A 22,248-nucleotide genomic window follows, 5' to 3' on the forward strand; every position below is an offset into this window, starting at 1 on the left:
TCAGATTGCACTCAGACTGCGAGAAATTGCATCAAAAGGCCCAGGAGAAAACACGAGTGTGTTTTGACATGAGCACCTCCGGGCCTGCACACGTCTCCCGTCCCTGCAGGGGAAACTCGAAGCGTAGTTTTCATGTCAGTGGAGTGATGTTGACGAATTCCTCGCTACAAAAACGACCATCTGCTCGGCCACGCCCGCTCAGTCCACATACACGCGGGCGTGCTCGACCGTGACATCACCTCAAAGAGCGCTCATCTGCACTCGCATGTAACACACACACAGCACATTTACTTTTTCTTGTATTTCCGACCATGTCTGCCACAGATTTTCACGCTTTCCTCCTCTCCCTACGGCGTTGGGGTCTCTGTGTCAGTGATGACATCATGATAGCGATATCATCCACCCTGCACGTATGGATGGTGTCTGTGTGTGTGTGTGTGTTCCAGCGTTACTGTATTTTTTGTTTTGTTTTGGGTTTTTTTGTTCCATTAGGATTTTATCAGCATTTCAACACCATTACGCTGTGTGTGTGTGTGTGTGTGTGTGTGTGTGTGTGTGTGTGTTCTTTCTGTCCTTTCTCACAGACTCACAGACAGCCCAGATGTTTAGTTTAGTTCCGTGTGTGTGTCTGCCCGCGTGTGTGTTGGAAAGTGAGCACATCCGTCTCTCCATCAGAAAGCATTCCTTTCTGATAGGATCACTTTTGATTGATTACTATTGTTGATACTCCTGCAAATACAACATGATTTGTGGAGTTTGTTTCTCTGTTTCTCCTGCTGTGACGAACATGTCAGCCATTGCTGGCTCCAAAGAGTGAACTCCAGGGTGCTCGCTCTCTTCACCATAATGGTTAAAACCTTTGTGACAGCAGGGTTAGACTAAATCCCCTGGAGAGGATTCTTACATTATGGTTCTTTAACACAGATCTGAAGATGCACCATGCTGCACAAATAGATGTGTAAGGTGTTTTCGTTGACACTGTCTGCAGCATGAAGAATCTATTTTTTTTTTTTTTCTGCGATTTGTTGGCAGTTGAATTAATCTTTGATGAGAGGTGGGCGGGGTCAGTGGCAGCTTTTGTGCACAAATAAAAAAGACTTATGCACACGGTTAATAAAAAACTGATTTAGCTGCTACCTGTTTCTTTTGCTGTGGGGGATTCCCCCAAGAATAAACTATGTCTGTATCGCCACATGTGTTTCCTTTGCGCGGCTTCAGATCACACCAGGGTGGTAAACTAAAACAAATGAAGTAGAAATCAAACGTTTGACTTTTAGGAACACTCGGACGTGGATTCTTTGGGTTCGGTGTGCCGAACCGAGTGAAAGCCCGCTGTTAATGTCAGCTGCAGTGATTAACAAAGGCCCCATATATTGTCCAGGCGACGTTTATTTACTGCACTGTTGTCATGGTAACTTTGTGAGATATTATTTCCACATCTCAATAGTTCAGAAATTTTTCACCCAGGGCAAGGAACAGAGGGGAAACTTCCCATGTGATAAGGTTGTTAGAACAAAGGAACGTGTTTACATTTTTTTTTTATTACGGACTTGACCTTTAAAGATCAGAGCCTTCAATTACAAGCCCCGTCTGGAACAGCTGGTTGAATTTTATGCGATGTTTTTCACAAATCCCTCCATATATTGTGTAATTTCCCAGGATTTCTCAAAAGGTTATGATCTCACAGCTGTTATTTACCTTAAAAGAATCACTTCTTGGAGCGAACCTACAAAATAAATCGATAAATGCCCCTCTGTTTTACTCACTGAACAAAAGAATCCATACGATCGTCAAACTCGTTTATTAAAGCAGACTCGCCCGCCAGCACAGTCATGGTCTGTTTCACAGCAGTGTTACACAGATCCTGATCACATCGTGCTTCTTAGCCCTTTACCGCTGTCTCTGAGGCGCTAGCAGGAGATGATCCTGGACCTTATTTTATCATAACATGGAGACTCCACCTGTGAGTCTGTGATGTTAGAATTGTGTGTCCCCGTGCTGCTGGACATGCATGACAGCAGGCACCGGACTCTCCACTGATCCACTGTAAGTAGGTTAATTGATCTCTAGAGAGTAGTTGGACACACACACAGCAGAACACCAGTATACAAGCGGTCATTACAGGCAGATCATTGTCTCCCAGCAGCCCTGCTCTGACTTTCTGCTGGCTGGAAGGAGGATGTATTTAGTTGTTAAAAATATAAAGCATGTTTTCTGTGACCTGAAAACATGCTTTATATGGTGAAAGTTATTGAAACATGACTTTCACAAACATTAAAGTCAAATCGAGCAACACAGAAGGGGGAAGGGGGGGTCCTTAGTGACAGTTGGATAAACAGATTTTAAATTAAGGCCCTGTGAAGCCCACAAATCCATTCTGACTGACCGGCTGGTGTATAATACTAAGGCTACGTTCACACTGCAGGTCTTAATGCTCAATTCCGATTTTTTGATCAAATCCGATTTTTTTTTGTCTGCTTGTTCACACTACAAATAAAATGCGACAGCAAACGCGCTCTAGTGTGAACCCTCAAAGTGGCCCGCATGTGCAAAAGAAGACGTCACACACAACGCGCTCTGTTTAGACCCAGACCAAACAATATTGTTTGACTGATGGCCCTTAATATAAAGACTTCGGACTTTACGTTTCCTAATTTTTGCTTTAAGTTATTTTGTTATTTACATAATAATGTAAATAACCTAATAATTATCCTTATTGCTGTTTTAGAGGAGCGGTGCTTCAAAGGATAGTTGCAGACTTCTGTCAGAATCTGCAGATTATACAGTACAAATAAAATGTTCACGTTTCTCCAACGTTGTCTTCCCAACAGTTTCACTGACATCTACACCGGATGGCCAGGAAGCGTTCGCGATGTCTTATCGGGTGCTTCTCCGGAGCTGATAATTGGCGTCTGTCTTGTGTCAGTGACGTAAAAGACGGATTTAATGCGACATGACCATTCAAACAGCAGTCGCTTTCTAAAACATCGGATATGTATCGGATTCAGTACCACATACGAAAGTGACCCAGATCGGATTTGAAAATATCGGATTTGTTTACCATGATCGGATATGGGTCGCATAGGGTCAAAAAAATCGGATTTAGTGACACAGTTATTAAAGAGCTTTATAGGTTAGAGGCCATTATCCCTCCTATGAAGGATTCAAGTCAACAGTGGTTCTTTGATGCGTTGCGAGGGTTGGTGAAGTAAATTTGGAGACGGTTAAATCAAAGTGGAGCTGTTGTGCTTTCCCTAAGTTTCCATCTCCAAACACTGTTTCAGGCTCTCAAACCCTAATATGGTCTTCTCAGACAACGTCAGCTACAACCTCCTGCTGTGTGCAACAGGCAGCAAATCAGAAGAACCTTGGATGAAAGGGGGAGGGGCTAAAACAGCTTCTGGGTTAACTAATGCTCATCAGAAAATAAATGAGGATTATTTCAATCTGTGAATCGCGTCTAAATAATGTGATCCTCACCTCTTTAACCTTCACAGAAAAGACATTGTCTGTTCTTTGGATCTTTTCTGGAAGTCTAATGCTTGAGAACTTCTTGTGTGTTATTTTTATGTATGTATTATATGGCAAAAGTGAGAGAATGAATAAAACAAGGGAACAACAGGCAAACCCGGGACCTTGGTCCATGCTCCAATCAGCTAAAAGCAAACAACAGTCAGAATAAATGAGAACTGATATCCCACTGATAAAGTCACAAAAGCCATGAAAGGAGCTGGGATGGATGTGGGTTGCTAAGCAGCTTGCAGATGAACAACAGCTGTGGGCAGGCAGAAGCAGCTGAATGGCTCACTGTCGATAAGATTTTCATAGAAAGCGGGTGATAATGAAACTGGTGCTGTTTTGATGATTTTTAAAGGCATGAAAACTATGAAGTGTAATTTCTCACAACAACTGGTCAGGAGTTTTAAGCAGGACTACAGCAGCTCGTGGCCTTGGCTGGTGTCCACAGTTGAAATGAGTTTGGGGATGTACAGGTCCTTAGAAAGGGGAAAACATATTTCATCCAGAGCAACAGAAAAAGGCAATAAATAAATAAAATGAATTAAAAGAATATCATAAGCTGGAGGGCTGAGGGTCTGTCTGAAGCTATGCCGAGCTCAGAAACTGCTTTTTAACAAGTGCCCTTTGGCAAGACACTCAGCCAATCTTTATACCACAGAGCTGCACAGCGTCCGGCAGCAGGACAGCCGCTGTGGCATTCACTCACCCACTGCTGTAAACAAGGAAGCAGAGCAGGAAGAACACTGGCCACAATCTCCATTTACTCCCACAGCTCACTCACCAGCTTTATACCAGCCTGATTAGATCGATAAAAGGGGATGGTGATAATATTGATGATGATGTGACTGGGTTCAGAGTGTGATTTGGGCAGCAGTAAGAGTTGATAGCGTTCATAGTTTGGCTGCTGTGAGCTCCCTGTCTGCTCTTCGGTTTCAGTTACAGAACACTTTGAATGAGCTACAGGTGTCATGGCTGCCAGGTGTTTATCATTCAGTGGTTTAGGGAGAGCAGAGAAAGGTAGACGGGAGTAAACAGGGGAACTTTGAGTGAAACTTCTGTTGATATAGACAAAAACTCATAACCACATAATGAGCTGCTGCCCAGTGTTAACACGCCTGATACTGACTGTGTTTGTGAATGGAGTCGATACTTTCTCTATGATTGCACATAAATCTGTAACGTCTCCATTCTGACCTTCAGAAAATCTCCTGCTGGCAAAAAAGCTGATGCTGTACTTCACACTATGTTTCATTCATGGCACACAGCTCCACTGAAACCTTACAGTAGTGTGGGGAAAAGTGCCTTTAAGGATCCACTGCCATTCACAGCGAGATGATTATCACTAATTAAGCAGTTATAAAAAGGAGAAAAAGCCGTTCCACCTTAATTAATATGATCTGATGTGACTTTGCAAACTGACACTCTGTGAGCACAGAAAACTTTGAGTCTCGGATTTCATGTTTGACCTTTTCATTGATGTTCAGGGTGAAAATAATAATGTATACTTTTCAGTTGACCCACAAAATCATATTCTTTGAAACTCACAAAGTGACATGAAAGAATATCAAACATGAATATTACTTAACTGATGCAATGTAAAATCTATTTGAAGAAACAGTTATTTGTTATCACAGTACTGCAGCGAGGGGTGAACAGTAATTAATCTGATAGATGGTATTAGTGCTGTTTAAGCAGTTTTACAAACGGCAAACGGCAAAATAAACAAATAACAAACTAAAAAAATAACTAAGAGTCAGAGCCTGACAGACTTTTCGAGCTGAAACCCAAAATCATTCCCTGAATAATCATAGCGTGTCTGTGTGCGTGCGTGTGTGTGCGTGTGTGTGTTCTTTTGGGGAGGTGTGGGGCAAACTGTGGTCGAGTTGATGCAGCTGTGGGTTCGATTTAATGATTTCCTTAAGGAGGCTCCTGCTTTTGTGTATTCGTGCATGATTTTAAAGGCGTACCAAAACTGCTGCATTTACAGACTCATCAGTCTATAAGAAAATAAAGGAGGGGGGGAAGTGCTGTAATTGTCTTGAAAGGAAACTTTCCTCCAGAGGTTACACTCCCGCTGTCTATGCTGTTGCATAAGGCTCCTATAGATTTCAGTCCTATAATGTCTCCTCTGTAAGTCCAGCATAGCCCTGGTAGCATGCTATTGCTGCTTGAGCGCTGACTGGACCTTTAATGCTGGGAAAAGAAAATTTAAAGTACATGAACATTAACAGAGTGTTGAGCTGTTTGGAGCACAGGCATAGGTGCACACACAGTTGTACACGTACAGGTGTACCAACAAAAAACAAATAAGAGATAAAAAACTTACAGACTATAATATAGTTTATTCATATAGTTTTCAGTCTGATGCACAGATCGTAACAAATATTTGAGCATTGAGAAAGTGTGTGTGTGCGTGCGTACGCAGATGTGACTCCACAATGAAGGGGTGTGGACGTTCACGGTTTAACAACTTAATGAAAGATGGAGCGGTCCAGCTAAAGTGTCAGATCTCTGCTTCATGCCCGTCTGCCTTTTTGTCTCTGATGCAGTAATGACACAGGCTGGGCTCTAACGTGGTGTCGAATCCAGCCTGTGTCTGCACATCCAGCCCAGTAGCTTAATCTCTGCAAACATCTCTGGCTGTCAAGAAGTGTTTTCTTTGTGTTAGGTGTGGTTGCTGAGTCTGCGGGCTTGCAGTCAGGAGGTGAAATCACTGCAGTCTCATGTGTTTCAGAAGGCTCTGTCCTTGTTTCAGGATTATTATTACTCTCTGTCGCTGCATGTTCAACTCTGACACCTTTGTTCATGACGTTACCTCCCAGAGTTCCACTCTGAACGTGAGTGTACAGGTGTGACAAACCTCAGTGTACCTGTTGCCACTGAGTGAGGGCTCGAAGGTCAAAGGCCACAATGAAAACAGCATTTACCGAAAAAAAAATGCTGAAGTCACTTAAACTGTCAGTAACTGAATAAAGGAAATGTTCTGCTAACACAGAAACCATCAGCACATGATCGGGTACAAATGTAACATCTTCTTCACTAAGCACGCGTCACAGGTCAGGGGCCGGGCGCAGACATCAGAGTCTGTTTTCCAAAAGTTACCAAACATGGCACGCTCAACGCGCTGTTTTTGTGTGACTGATAAGCATTAAGAGGGTTATCATCATTCATAAAAGCCAAACCTGTTGTTTTGGTGAAGAGGATCTCGGTCCCAGCTATGTCAGTCTTACTAAATTTTAGGGTGTTTTTGTAGTAATAAATATTACATGTTCATGTAGAGCTTCAGTGTATGAAGAAGCAGTAATATTGTTAACAGTCTGCTGTGTGAGAACAGTGTGTTTAAATATAAATGTGGGTGCTGGGACATTCAGACACACAGTGCCTTGTGTTTGTATCATTTTCCATTTTCTGCAGAACTTCCATTATTGTACTTCTGCTCTTTCATCATCAGATTTGATGGTGTATGATGGTGCATGATGGAGCACGATCGTGTATGATGGTGCATGATGATGTATGTGTTACCTTCAGTTTTCACATATATCTGGTGTGTTAACTCCTTCAGTGCTATGTTACTTAGATCCAGTGATGTGTAATAATTTGTGTCTGTTGTTGTTGTTGTTTTTACCTCTCTTGAAAAATGAAGGGGATTTTTACTTTTGAGCTTTTGGATATGGCTCTAACACCAGTTTACATTTGCATGTGATTATCAAACACGATCTGACCTCACATTTTAGTTTATGTGTGTATGACTCAAATATTAAGGGTGATGCGTAAACACTGTAAACCAGTGGTTCCCAAACTTTTTTTGCTGGGCCCCCCATTGTTTTACATGATGGTGTGTGCCTTTTTTCACGTCAGGCTGTGCGCCACGTTATTGTTTACATGAGATGAATTGCAGAATAGCAGATAGAGACGAAATACTGTTACTGTTAATCTGACTGTCTTCAGGTTTTACACGCAGTTACTGTCCCTCCATTTAGAAAGGCAGAGGCCTCACGGTGTGATTATTTTACGTGTAGTTGGTTCTTTTTCCCCCTGTATAATAATATTCAACATTGCTATCAATACATTTTTAAAAAAATGCCTCTCTGTGCAAAATGGGTTTAAAAACATAAACAACTGTGGGATACTGTTTGTCCGTGATTTGAAGAGCCCAGCGCTGCTCCCGACGAAGGGAAAACCAATTCTGCAGGGGAGACCTACCTCGGCACTTGTGCAGGTGAAACCAAAGGGAAGATATGCTTCACCATATTTTCTAGTCTTTGGCTTAGAATGAAGTTGGTTTGGAAACATATTCAGCTATGCTTCATCTCCTGCTTTGTGTTTCTGTGGGCGCCCCGTGCTAGCAGTGTCCAAGCATTTTGTTTTTTTCTTTTCATACCGCGCCCCCCTGCCATGGCCCTGCGCCCCCCCCTAGGGGGCGGGCCCCACACTTTGGGAAGGTCTGCTGTAAACTGTGTTTCCATATTGAATAAATGATGCTTAACGGGTCAATAACAGAAAATAAACTGGTGTAATGTAATCAGAGGAGTCAGTGGCTGGTGTAACGTCCCCAGTCCTGTGATGTGTTTAAAAGTGCAACAGAATACCAACAAACAAGGGCGATCAGTCATCTGCAGTCCTGCAGTCGCTCCATCAAATGCTCACACATGCCCTGCTGCACACTCCATCTGAAACCAATTTCTGATGTAATATCTGTGGGATTTACACACCTCCTTTCTGTTCACTTTAATCAGATTCTCATGAATTCTAATCATTTTCCCCAAACTCATTTTTGGATTCCACCTGATGTGCTTTTGATGAAGAACCCTTTTTCACTGTGTGATTGAAACCAAGTGAGGCCAAAAGCTTTAAGCTTCTCTGTTCACCTCCTGCATCCTGACGTGTGGTAAAAAATGTCATTTTTCACTTTTAGACACAGAAACTTGAACCGAGTCTGAGGGTAAGCAGCATGATGAGCACCAAAGGCACCGGTTGTAAATGATCCGGGCTGATGTGAGCTACAAAGACTTTTCTTATTTCACGATCTGTCACTTACACTTCTATCCCTGTGTTTCCATTTTACCCTGTGTGGACAGATATGTAGTTATTAGAGATTAGGGTGCAGTGACGGGCTGGAAAGTGGTGAAATCAGGTGGGTAGATCCGATCCCGGCCACGCTGCTCTCACGTTTCTTCAGCTGAGAAACCGCGTGCCAGTGAAAGCAGAAATTCCTTCATGATCCACTGAAACTCTGAGATATGGAAGTGATTCACAAGTGTGAAAGCAAAATGAGTTTCCATAAACAATGTTCCAGTAGTTTTTATTGGAGCTGCTGTCCATTGAAGAAATCTTCCTGTTTCACAATTAATGACCCCCCCCCTCTCTCTCTCTCTCTCTCTCTGATAGACGAGTTTGGAGCTGAAGGCTTCTCCGGCCTGGGCCTCTCCCACGGGGGTTCTTTTAGGGGCGGTCCTCCTTCACAGGCCTCCGAAGACCAGGACCACAGTTCGGTTCCAGGCCCCACCCCTGGTATAGGTTTTGCTTCCGGTCCAGGATCAGCCCCATCGGGTCCTCCGACCACAAACTACAACAACATCCACATCCCACCAGGAGCCCACGCTCCGGCCAACACGCCGGCCGAGCTGCCGCCGCCTGCAGGTACGACAGAGGTTGGCTGTGTGTACAAACAGCGTGGCCACATGTCAACACGCTGGTCACTCGGTTTAGTCTATAGCAAGCTGAGTGTACGTACTGAGCTCTCCATGTTTGACACATGTGTCCTTGTCCAGCAAAACATTTCACTTCACATTGTCCATCAGCCTCAGCTCCACGCAGACAGTTCTGCTGTCTTTCGAAAATCTCACAGTGGTTTTATGTCATTGTCACACGGCAGCATTTAGCTCAGAGGACCAATCAGATCTGTCTGTGTTTGGAAATCTGTGTGCAAACACATGAAAACAGCTTTCAGCTCTGTTTCGAGACTAGGACACCACCGTAGTGAGCCAGACTCCGAGCGTCGATCACACCTCGTATCAGCCTGCCGCCGTGGCTGCCACACCTCTCTGAGGTTACTACGTTACGATGCAAACAGTTTAAAACGCCAGTATTAAATCCTGCTTCCTCTGAGCGCACTGGGCCCGCCGTGCCTCTCAACATCGAGGTTTAACATGAAATAATAGCAGCAATTTAAAATTCTGTAGCTTTAAAACAGAGTAAATAATATTGTGCTGTACAATATTTCTAAGAGAGTCATTTACAGCAGCTGACTTTCAGAGTCTGAGAGACTAATATGTCGAATATGGGACTTGTGTTGTGCAGCACATGGAGCACTTTATTTAAAGAGACTGTCGCTGCAGCAGATACACACACACACACACACACACACACACACACACACACACACACACACACACACACACACACACACACACACACAGTGCTGTTTAGATGTTAGTGGTCTAGCTTCATCACATGCTCAGTGAGGGTCCAGGTCTGTCCAATCACTGAAACGTGGATGATTAATTATAGACAGAAAACGTTGTGTTATATAAATGAATTACGATAATGATGCCATGATCACATGACTGCTGTTTCCAGCGTGCTGTTGTTCTGCCATCATTAAAGGTCTAAACTAGAAGAGCTGCCTCTCTTGTCACCCGCCCTGTAATCCTGCTAATTTCCCCTGATAACACCGAGTATGTGACGGCCTCGCAATTTACCGGCAACACTTTCAGTGACACTCCTCCCCGAGAGACGCATGTACACACGTTTGCTGGCGCAGATGTTTGCAGATGTTCTCTGGAGGATATAAAGAAGATAAAACTTCTCCAAAGTGAGATGTAATTGTTCCCTTATGGAAACAGCGTAAAGGCAAAATGTTGTATAAGAGCACTTGTGTAGGCACTGTTGCCACCTCATAGATCTGCGTGGAGGATTGAGTGTTTAGTTTTTTGCTTCCTGCGCAGAGTGATGGGGCACAATAGAAAAATAAACATTCACGCAGAAACCTCGAGTAATTTAAGGTGATTATAGATTACACAAGCTTCTGCAGAAAGAGCTGCACACACCGTGCAAACACACTTTTCCCCAAACACAAACACACACACAATCGGTGTGTGCTCCTGCTGACAGACAAGGAGCGACTGAACCCTGCTGATAACAAAGCTTTTGCTCAGACCCATGTGATAGGCTGTAGCCCGGGTGTGTGGGAAAGAGTTTGGGGCTTTGCTCACATGCTTGGCTGAGTGCAAAGTTTAGTTCTGTCTCACTGATGATGAACGCTCATGGGGACTTTTCAGAGGACAGCTCTGAAATCTGACAGGTTTACAGAGCAGCTTCGTTCCAAGGTAACCACCTGATCGCAGTGACGCAGCGTGTTGTTGGTGACGTTTCGTTCGTTTCCACTAGGAGAGCATCCAAAGTGAAGCATTTGTTGGCAGCTTGGTCGTTTTCAGACGCTTGATTGTGTTGTTTCTTGTCTGGATTTCTGCTAGCTGTCACTAAATATTCATATCTGTGCAGTCAGAGCTGAGATTGAGGCTTCAGAGATGTACAGACTGAAAAATAGGACGGCATCCAATAATCTAATGGGGGTATGTTGGGGCTGAAATACTGTGGCCTGCTGGGTAAAGGTCAGGAAGATGATGGATGTTGACCTGTCCATCTTTGGCACTCTAACGCAGGTGTTAGATATAAACACTGATTATTGATAACTGGCATAGTTACTAGAAATATAGTTTTGGCCATTCGTTACTGAGTATTTCCTTGAATATTTACCACAATCATAATTTGAAGTGTTTTTGTTGACCAGCAGAAGCTGTTAAACCTGTGCCTATGCCCCGATCAGTGCCCACTGTTGACCCCACACTGCTCAGCGCCCAGCAGCAGGGTAAGAAAACACACACTTACAGATGACTGCAGACACGATACACAACTGCTTTTTCTTCCAACTCCCTATAAACACAAAGCTCAGACTGCAGGCGGTTCACCTGAGTCAGAGGCTCTCTGGTGTCTGCAGGTAATCCTGCTTTCACATTGAACTGGTTTAAAAACTGCTTCGTAAAAGACGTCTCACTGGTTTAAGGCCAACAACCATTCCTGCTGCTCTCTACGCTCATCTGGATACCGAATGTTCCTATAGTGAAAATGCAAAAATGTGAAGTTGGAATAAATTCCTGAGACTGTTTCCAAACTTTGACTGCCTCTAAATCCAGTTTGAGACCCCGGTGGCCTCCGGTTAGCGCTCTCTACCAGACATATTGTATTAATATAAGGATGAAAAAAAGTTTCTGCATATGGTCTCTGTCTGTCACTCCACCGCACTCCACTGGAATCATATTTCTGTGCACAGTTGACAAATTAAAGAAAAAATCAAAGGTAAAGTGTGTTAGTGTGAGCTGAACTCTTCTGGACGAGCACCATTCACCTGTAACTTTCCTTCATTTGCTGTTTCGATGATGTTGGAGAGTAAGGCCTGACACATCATTCAAAAATGTCCCAAAGAATTTATTCAGAATATTAAAAGCTTTGTTTTCCTCCTCTGTTCTGTGCACACATACAAAATATAATTTATACTATTATAGTTATTTAATTTAATACATAAGTAGAAATTTAGAACTTCATGTGTTTCATTTTCCTTTGTCCTCGCCGCTGCAAACAGACAGGACGTTTTTGCTGCTGAGTCTTAAACTGAATCTGTTGGATTTTTCTTTGCCTATTAAACTTTTTATAAACACATGTGTAAAACTTGTTGATGGAAAGACGCCTCGAGTATAAACCAAGGAAGATGCGAACATGGCGAGCCCGAGAGTGAGTGGGAAGCTAACGGTATGTGGTTAATGAGCAGCACAAGAGGACTCGCGTTAAGGAGCTTAATGGAGTTTAATGATAGGAAATGACTTCAGACGCCCGTCGACATGAATATGTTACACAGAGCTAATTATAAAGAGCAACATCTAACAAGATTCCCAGAGATTCACTCACAGCCTTGGAGTGTAATGAGTCGGAGCGTTTCATTAACCCCGCCGAGTACTTTGGTGATGAATCAGGACTTTGATGGCAGAGCCATTCATATTTATTTCTCAATTAAAAAGAGGACAGCAGCTATTCTGCCACACTGAGCCTGATGAAATGATGGAAGGATCGTTTTCCAGTTTCCATTACCAGGCTGAGAAACGGCGCTTTCCTCTTTTTCCTCCTGAGCACTAGGAGACATAAGATAACCAGTGAAAGTGGCACTCGAGGAGATGGTGGCCTCTGTCTGATTGGACCTCGCGCCGTTCATCCGTCTGTCTGCCATCTAACATATCATTACGACCTCAGCACCGCCGCTTCGCCGCTGTCTAGACTGTCATTAGCTGCTGGCGGTCAGCCGCAGAATGAGAGGGAGAGAGGGAGCGTGGTTGGAGGGCAGGATGAGCATCATTCCCGTAATTCACACTTTGCTGCTGTTTTTAAACGCGTGGTTTCAAAGTGCTTTAGAGAAGCTGCTCAGCAGCTGGCAGAACACAAGCAGGTTGAGCTGAGCAGCTTCAGTGTTTCCATTCACCTGCTATTATGGCACAAACAGAAGAACCACAAAGTTTAAAGAACTGCTTCACAAAGGTTCTCAGTAAAGAAAAACCTGTGACAACAACTGAGAACAGCCGAAAAATAGGCTTTGCATACGACAATGGCTCACATGTGACGTGTTTAATGTTCGTATCTAATGTATTTATGCATTCAGAAGGGACACAGCGGCCTTCTGCTTTACTCTGTTCATGATAGTTACAGTGCAAACAGAGCGTGATTATAGAAAAGTGTTTAATATATGCTTGTGTAATGATTGTAATGTGTAACACATCACTGTGTTTATGAGCTGCAGATTAATCAGCTTTATTGTGACATCAATACATAAAGAAATTTAATTTAGACCATGAAGACCACTGACTCGACATAAAAGATGGGCATAGCTACCAGCAAGGATAAATGAAGCAGGTGCACGGGCTTAAACCTGCCCACCTTTATACAGTCAGTGATTACATGTCAGTCATGCAGCAAGCAAAAAGTAAAATGTTTGCGGATGAATTGTACGCTGCTGCAGTGTGCACAGTGCAGCATATTATACCATATAACCTTAAAGACTGAGCGGGTTGCTTAGTCAGCCAGTCATGCATAAACTAGCATCACGCAGTTCCTCAGATAAAAATATTCAGTCGGCCGGCTCAGCAGCAACTTTATGACAAATCACTGAATCCTTCAAACTTCAGTTTTCTGTCAAGGTGAGTTCAGATGTTCTGAATAAACCATGCGACTCGGGCAGTTAAACTTTTGTCCAATCGCTGTTATAATTAAAATGAAAAAGCCTTTTTGATGCAGCGCATTAAGCCTCAGTCCAGGCAGATAATGAAGAAAAATGGAGCTCGTAGCGCTCCGTTAAAACTCATCAAAGACTCTCAAATGAAGACGCGGTGAAGAAGCAGGTGTTTCTTTCCGGCAGCCCTGAGCGTCTCCTCTGCAGCCGGGTCAAACTTTTTAATTCAGTCAGTCTCCTCTTTTTTTTCTTTGAGTTTATGTGTGATGTAACAGAGTACCATTAATCTTTAACCCTTAAACAAACTGTCACTCATTTATTTGACCACTGGCATGATTTTTGTACGAGAGTTTTACTGCAGCGTTGAAATGCCATTAAGATATCAGAGCTGTATAGTTATCAGCTAGATTTTTTAATGTTCCACTGACTTACTCTGGGCCTCTGTAAATGCACCAGGGTTAGATTTTACAGCACGCAGTCGTTCCCGATGAGCACAGGGACTAATACATCCATTTACATCCCCATTCATGCCAGTTTCCATAGCAGTAATCTCCCGTGTGGCTCCTGGTTGGTGTCTGTTTGCGTGGCTCTTTGGCTGGGCAGGGCGTTTGGAATTTACCATTGTGCACAGGTAGCAGCATGAGAAGCACAAAGAATATCTGCACTGGTTTTCAGTTTTCGTTGATTTAACCCTCTGGACGAGACTCTGGGAGAGCAGAGTGCTGTAAATGTAAATAAATAATATGATGTGTCTCTGTAACAGAAAACAAAACCAGTGAAGGAACAAAGAAACATCTAGAAACTTTCTGACAGCGTCAGTCAGTAATAGGAACGTTTCAGCTGGGGTCCTTCCTGGCTCACCTTCTGAAAACTAATTGATTTCTCATTATGAAAGCTGTCAGCTCGTTTCATTTACTCTTTTTATTTCAAGCAATCATGCAGTTAATGACTCCTGAGATCATTTCTTATTTCGACCACCTCTCCAAACACCCCTCTTCAAATGTCTCCCTCCACGTTAAGCGCTGTGGTCTCTGGTTTTTCCACGTTTCCCCCTCCTCTGCCTCTCAGGCTCTTCTAGTTGTGGAGTATATGCAGTCAGCATATTTTCCCAGTCTTTTCCCAGCTCAGAGAAATCAGCCAGGGGATTAGAGGCTTATGGTGAAACATTATTCAATCATTTCTTTCCCGTTCTTCTCCAGGACACTTTTAAGAGCAGAGGAGCGTGTTTTACGAGAGCCGCGGAGCCAAGAGAGATATTATCTGTTGATCTGTTCTTTCAGCCTGCCCTGCTTGTCAGAGACTCTCAGAGGTCCTTTATGGAGGCGCCCACCATGTTAATGTTAAAGTAGAAAACTAATTTGGTGTTATTATTGTTTCATATGCTACACATTAACTGTGCAGAAGAAGCATTAGCTGGATGGATCTGTAGATTTATTCCCTCTGTTTAATGGAAGAAAAGTCTTGCTGCGGTCGGTATGCCCAAAAATACACAAGTGACCTCAGCGTTTAACCAGCGTTTAACTATCTCATGTTTAAGGAAACTCTATCTACACTCGGGATTTTAGAAGGCCACCTTCAGGATAACTGCTGAGGACAGTTTCCATCTTAGTTTTCATCTTTTATGTGACAGGAAGAGGGTGGATGCATTTAATGCAGTTCAGTTCAGTTTTATTTAGATAGGTGCTTTATATTGTAAGGTGAAGACCCTACAATACAATCACATGACCCATACGAGCCAAGTGCTGTGGCAACAGTGAGAAGGAAAAGCTGCAGAGATTTGCATTGTGGGTAGTGGATATTCAAGACTTTGTGTTCAGACAGGCGCTCAATGCAGATGATGTGCATCATTTTCCACTTGTGAAGAAACTCGAAGTGAGTGAACTACAGACAGAAACCAGGAGTACTAACTATGTTTTTCTTGCCTACAGGCTGCATATTCATACTCAGATATCTGATCTGATAACTTCTCGTATGTATGAAACATTTTCCACATAGTTGGCCGTTTTTATTAAGAGTGGAATTGAGTGGAATCTCCAAGTGAAATCTGCTCATTCACCATGTTTTATGGTTTGTTAAATTGATTTTTTTTCTTTGTCCATAAGAGACAGTTATCGCCTTTAGACTGTGCAGATGGTTGGATGTTTTATCACTGCTTTTCTGTGAGACTGTTTTATGAGTACAAAGTAGATCCAGTGACAGCTGCTCACTGTCACGTCTGAGGATTGTTCAGAGAAACCTGGTTTCTGGAAACACCCTGTAAATGGAGTTTCACTATGTCCGAACTGTCTAACAGAAATATGTAGCGCATCTTAGATCATTTTTGGATTTGTTACCATGGTATGGTAATGACTTGAGCCTCATGCCCAACTCGGCAAGTATGGACACGTTCATGTAAATTTGTGGACTGTGATTTATCACTGTGATTTATCACTGTGATGTCAACAGTGTCGGTCAGTCACCTGTAGAATCAGTAAACGTGTTTAAAAAGCAAAATCCAGAAAATTCTGCTGAATATTACGTGGCACCAAAAACAACCAAGGTGCTGTGTTCATTTGAAGTAACGCTGATATTTACTTTTCAAACACAAAAGAAAAGAAGAAGAGAATCAGACGAGGTCCCTGGAGTGGAGGTCGTTGTCTTGACTCTGTGTGTCTGCAGCATTCAGAGCCTGCAGTAACCTGCTCGTGTTGTCGGCAGTGAGACTGAATATTATTCGTCAGAATGCGTTGACATGATTCGATTTTGCGCCGTCAGTCATTTCGTGGCTTGGAGACGTGTCCCGTCCAAGACCACGTCTCGTGGTCTGTTTGCAGGGCAAAGCGTAGAGCGAGGAGAGCGCAGCAGAGGCCTGGTTTACATTAAAGAGTGTCCTCTGAGGAGGGAAGGATCGAGTGAGGGAGTGAAACATCCTGAACAAGTAGAGTGATGAAAGAGGGAATAATGGAATGGTCGGATAAAGGCTAGAAGAGAGATGATGGGAGTCCAAAGGAGCCAATCGACCACCTGTAGATACAAAGAGAGGAGGGAACAGTTTCAAACAAGAAAGCAAATCAACAAGGGAGCAAAGACTCTACATAAATTTCATTTACAGGATTCATTTGTCATAATTGAAAATTTGAAATGTGCAGAGACAGTTTAAGAAGTGATGAAAGATCCACTGCATATATTTCAACACGCTTTGAATTCTTGAACACTTTGATTGAATCTTTCAGGGACTCTAGGAATGGATTCTTTCAGGATTTTATTTGTATTATTGTGTTGAAATTTCTTGCTTTTTTAATGTCTACCGATTTTGCAAAAATAAATGAATTGTGACTGGATAGACAGTAAAATCAAGGATAGACAGGTAAGAAGCAAAAGATCATGAACGAGAAGAAAGTTAGAATATAGTTAAAACTGGATGAATGTGATGGTTGGAGGCAGTTTGTACAGTATGTGTTAATTGGACTGGTCACTGATCTGTTATGACCTGTAACCTGTCCTCATAGAGCTGAAATGGTACGTCCAAAGAGTCAAATCTTTATGCCTCTGCAGTTGTTTCCATCTTTCCCCTGCTTCATGCTGACACAGTGACCCCATACTTCATAAAAACAAGTTTGTTTTTTTAAGTTAATAACTTGAACTCCACCCATCTCACAGCTGGAGCAGTGACTGTGAGCCATTTTCAGTCTGAAACCTCACAGAAACTTTCAGTCTGATATCAGCCGCTCACCCTACATTTGTGTGGTCAGGTTTCTTAACAATACAACATCAACCTAATTTTCCAGAGCAGCAGCACAGCTCCAACAGCAGTGCTAAAGGACCAAAGTTTCTGCTGGTAACCGGTAAGCAGGGACAGATGGTGGAACATATCCGTGTCCATGACCAAGCTCCAAAATCTGTCAGAGAGGTAGAAACCAAACAACCATCACTCCTAGCTGGAACGTTCAAAACATGCGCTTAAACATTGGGGAGGAAGCATCAGAGGGGGAAGTAGAAGAGGGCAATAAAGATAAGGGAAAAGAGAAACATGCTCTGAGCTCATGATCCAGTTTCCTGGAGGCAGGGTCTTTACAAGGTTGGGTTTTTTTCCCCCCTATAGAATACTCTGGAGTCCTGTATGTGAAGGAGGGTCTATGTATCCTATAGTGTTACACCCACCTTAAGAGCTGTGTTTTCTTCAGGCTGAGCTGTGAGCCCCTAGAGACTCTGATGGGTGGAGGGCCAAGAGTGGAATATGCTGCAAATAAAACCCCAGCTTGCCTTTTTTCACTGTTCTTGTTGGTTAGAGAACATTTTTGAATTTTAGAAGAAAAAACAAACATCTTTTTGTCACTGCAGGCTTGACCTTATAGATTCAGTAACAACTACAAATGAAACCAAAAAATATGCTGTGAAAATATTTTTAGATCTAAAAAATCATTGTTAGAAAGTCGATCACAACTGTTTACTTAACCCACAACATGTGTGTGTATAGGTTAACAGTTATCTTGGAAGCTCAATCAATCTCTGCTGGGTTCCCCAGGGATCTGTCATCAGGCCACTGCTTTTTATACTGTACATCAATGACATGGCTGCAATGTCAAAGTCATTGAAGGTCATATTGTTTGCCGATGTCACACACCAGTGTGCCAGGGAAATAACGTGGAACAACCTCTGAATGAAGTAGAAAATTATCTGAAGATGTTCTTTGACTGTTTAAAAATTAATTAATTAAAAAAAAACTTTCTTTAACTTCTTTATTTTTTTGACAAAAAGCAGTCGGTCTCGATAAGTTTTGAGCTTCTACCTCCTGCTGTTTGGTAGTTTGTACACAGGGTGTAAAACTTTAGATTACTTAGTGTTTCATCTGTAAATGGCTCAGGAGTGTCGGGATCTTCACTTTTACACTTCTTTTGTTCATGTTTTCTTTAATTGCTACGCAGAATAAAACTAAACTGAGCTGGGTCAAAACCGGTCAACATCACATCATTTTTAATATTTTAGGTAAAACGACAAAGAGGGGAGGACGGGAGGAGACGATGATAAGAAAAACCTGATTCTTTAATTGTTGAGATTTAAAACAAAAGATCGTGGACAAGTTTAGAGCAAGAGGGTGAGTGACATGATGATCTCACAGGGAGCGGTTTATCTCCGAGGATCATGGACTTGTTACAGCCTCACATCTCTTTATTAAACAACACACACACAGGCACACACAGACGCTGTGTCTCCTCCCTGACGCCTCCCCTCATCGGGCCGATTACTGATGAGTCTTTATTTAAATACATTCTGATCGCAGAGATGAATTACCCACAATCCCCTTGACACTGACAGACAGTGATGGGCTTACTTTCCGTGACGCGGATCACAGCGGGACTTCGAGTGTTTTAAAGGCAATTTAAGTCAGAACAAAACTCCGAGCAGAGCAGAAGACTCATGCTGTGCCTCGTTTCTCCGATGCTCACAATCAAACACACTTTATTTGTGCAGCAGGTCAGAACAAAACGGACGACAACTGAAACTGACAGGAAATTGGTAAAATGGGATGACAGCGGCTTGATTATAACCCCCCAAAAAAATTTTTTTCTTATCATTGAAACTTTATTCAAAGCAGCAGTTGAACAAAACTGAGTGGAGCTGCTGGAAACTTTAGAAAAATTCCAGCTATTCCTGAATTCATCCATTCATCCATCCATCCATCTTAGGCCCAGCTGTAGCTCAGGAGGTGACCCTTCCTGCTGCAGTCTGCATGTTTCTGGGGCTTAGATATTGATCGCTGAGACAGGAAGTGCAGAGACGCGCTTGTACGAGTAAATTAGGCGTTCGGTATAAACAGCTGTGACTGCAGGGGTAGAAGAGAAGAACCGTTCATTTACCATCATCATTGTTATCCATCCATCCATCCTGTGTCTCACACAGTGGCAGTAACACAAGTATTGTTATATAAGAAGAAATTTGTAAAATGAATCTGTAACCTTTAACTTTCAGGGTTTTTTGTTGTATTGCATCAGAAGTAATAAACATGTTACAGATAAAAAGTTTCATGTTGGGTGTGATCATAGAGTCGATGTTATCTACATTAAAGGGATCCTTTGCTGTTTTCCTTTCTTTTGTCTCCTTTCCTAAAGCCACCTGTAGCTAAGGAAACTCAACAGTTGCTTGTGCAGATCTGTCTGTCTGCCGTTTGATGGTTGGCATCAATCCTCCCCTTTGTGTTTCTCAGTAAATCAGTCTTCAAGAGCAATCGGCCCTCAGAGCTGCTCTAATTGCTTCGTAGTTGTTGTACATTATATCTGATCTCACTAGTTTCCTTCTCTCTGCCCCCCTCCATCCTTTATCCTCCTGTCATTCCGCTCTCCCTCCCTCCAGGCGGCATCCAACTCTCCCCGGAAGACTTCACCAAAGCTCAGAAATACTGCAAGTACGCCGGCAGCGCCCTGCAGTACGAGGACGTGGGCACGGCCATCCAGAACCTCCAGAAAGCTCTGAAACTCCTCACCACCGGCAAAGAATGAGGCCCTTGTCCTCCTGCCGGCCCACTCCTCCATCCCTTCTCTCCCCCCCCCCCCCCCCCCCCCTTTCACTCCAGCAGCGCCACTCTATCCGTCACTGATCCGGCCCAACAGCGAGCTGAGGACGCAGCTCACTCTCTCTCTCACTCACACACACACACACACACACACTGAAGAGGGCCGTTGAGCTCGCCATCAGACCAGGACACGATGGAAATCAGCGTTCAACAATAGCTGCCTGTGTGTGGCTGCAAGTCGCACTGATTGACAGGACAACAGTCCGACGGCAGAACACGGCGACTCTGGTGACTGACGCACATCACAGCTTCATCATTGGTCTGAAAAGACAGCAGACGGTCCTCTGGCTGCCATTTAACATCACGGAGCTCGCCGCGTACGCATCGGTAAACCGTTACCATGGAAAACAAATCTCTGAAACATCACTTTTTACAAAAAGTACAAAATAAGTCTGAAATCATTCTGTTCAAACTTTAAAGAGAAATCAACAAGAAAATGAAAATGTTCTGCTTTCCTGACACTAAACTGTCTCACAGGCAGAACGACGATTTAGGAACTCGCAGATCGATACAACAAAAACAGCGGAAATATTTGGTTTGCGTGCAGCAGGCTCTGTTTGTGTTCTGTGTATATGGTGAGAAAAAAAATGTTCAACTCGAAGCTCGAAGTGACTTTAAGGTCACGACATTCAACCTTTTTTCTGCTGACACAGCATTAATGAGAAATCACAACTGTAAGAGTTTCAGGGGCCAAACTAAATTAATTGGCGACTACATTTAAGTAATTGGGGGGTTTTTTTGTTGCCATTTTTCCTGCAAAATTACCCAAAATCTTCAGAGATTTCACGAGTGAGTCCATGTCACGTCTTTTCTAACTGCGACGGAGGGCGCTGAGTGATCTCGGACTCGATCAGCTCATCTTCTAAGTGCAGCTTCGAACTTCACACAAGTATATAAAAAAACCTAAATGTCAATCTTCCCATCACACAATAAAACTAATAAGAGTATTCCTCAGAATGCCAAGAGTGTGAGATGACACGCGACAGACGCTGAACGAGCTATGCTCGTTTTCAGACGACCTTCAGCTCCCTGCTTCAGGTTTTCTTCTTCTACGATATGAGAAAGGAAAAAAGTGTCTGTGTCTGAATCACTGCTGCCGGGACGTCTGTGACTGCTCGCTGTGATTGTTTTGGCTGTTGGCGTTTTGCTCTTCTGTAACAGAAAACTGTCTCATTTGTGTCACTGTCAAACGGACGCTGTCCTGATATTCAGCGATGCAGAACAAATGGAGGAGGCGAGGCCTTGGGGCAGCGTGGCTGTTGGCCTTCTGACTTGTCGTGTGGCCGAGGAGGCGGAGGATTATCTCCTGAAAGCTTGTTTCATGTTGACATATCACCGTGTGTGTGCTGGTGGAGATGGGGGTGGCAGTTGTTGTTTCAGCTTTAGTTCTTTTCTCTTTATTTAATGTTAATCATTCTTGGTTTGTTTGAAGGTTTTCAGAGTTGCACGAAGCTTCTGTCAGAATCAGTGATTTACAGCAATTTGAATAAAATGTTGGAAATGCACAGCAGTGTTGATTCTTCCTGTTTGTGTTTTATTCATAACTGATGTCACTGTGTTGGAAATGAAAGCATGTGCAGCTCAAGCCCAACAGACGTGCAGCAGAATGAGCTCCATGTTAATGAAATCTGCATCTTTATAGTAGGACCAGATAGATCCTGCTTTTAGCTCAGCGCTGTAAAGATCCTCCAACACTGAAGGAAAACCCTCGAAGCCTGCAGACGGTGCTCTGTGGTCGTCTCTGAGCCGCCCCTCGGGGAGGACCCATCGTTAACCCCATTTCTTCAAAAGGAGGCAGCAGCTCTCGGCTTCTTCTACTATTAGTCTCATTTAGCTAACCATCACGAAGAGCAGCAACACAACTCAACAGCGTAGGTCTTTTAATCTGCTGCCAGTGACTGAATAA

General features: G+C 43.2%; 1 protein-coding gene across 3 annotated transcripts in view; it reads left to right on the forward strand.

Annotated features, from left to right (window-relative positions):
- The window catches only part of vta1 (vesicle (multivesicular body) trafficking 1), a 54,446-nt gene extending 32,599 nt beyond the window's left edge, over positions 1-21,847 (forward strand). The window contains exons 6-8 of one of the 3 annotated variants that reach the window (XM_084952457.1): positions 8,908-9,159; positions 11,312-11,389; positions 20,123-21,847. In XM_084952457.1, the coding sequence (XP_084808583.1) occupies positions 8,908-9,159; positions 11,312-11,389; positions 20,123-20,268 (476 nt within the window). In that variant the 3' untranslated portion in view covers positions 20,269-21,847. The remainder of the gene's footprint in view (positions 1-8,907; positions 9,160-11,311; positions 11,390-20,122) is intronic. The other 2 variants (XM_084952458.1, XM_084952459.1) reach the window with 2 other exon arrangements.
- Positions 21,848-22,248: the final 401 nt, after the last annotated feature.

This window comes from Perissodus microlepis, chromosome 15, assembly GCF_051167445.1.
Source record: "Perissodus microlepis isolate ML-2025 ecotype Zambia chromosome 15, ASM5116744v1, whole genome shotgun sequence".
NCBI classification, from domain to species: domain Eukaryota; kingdom Metazoa; phylum Chordata; class Actinopteri; order Cichliformes; family Cichlidae; genus Perissodus; species Perissodus microlepis.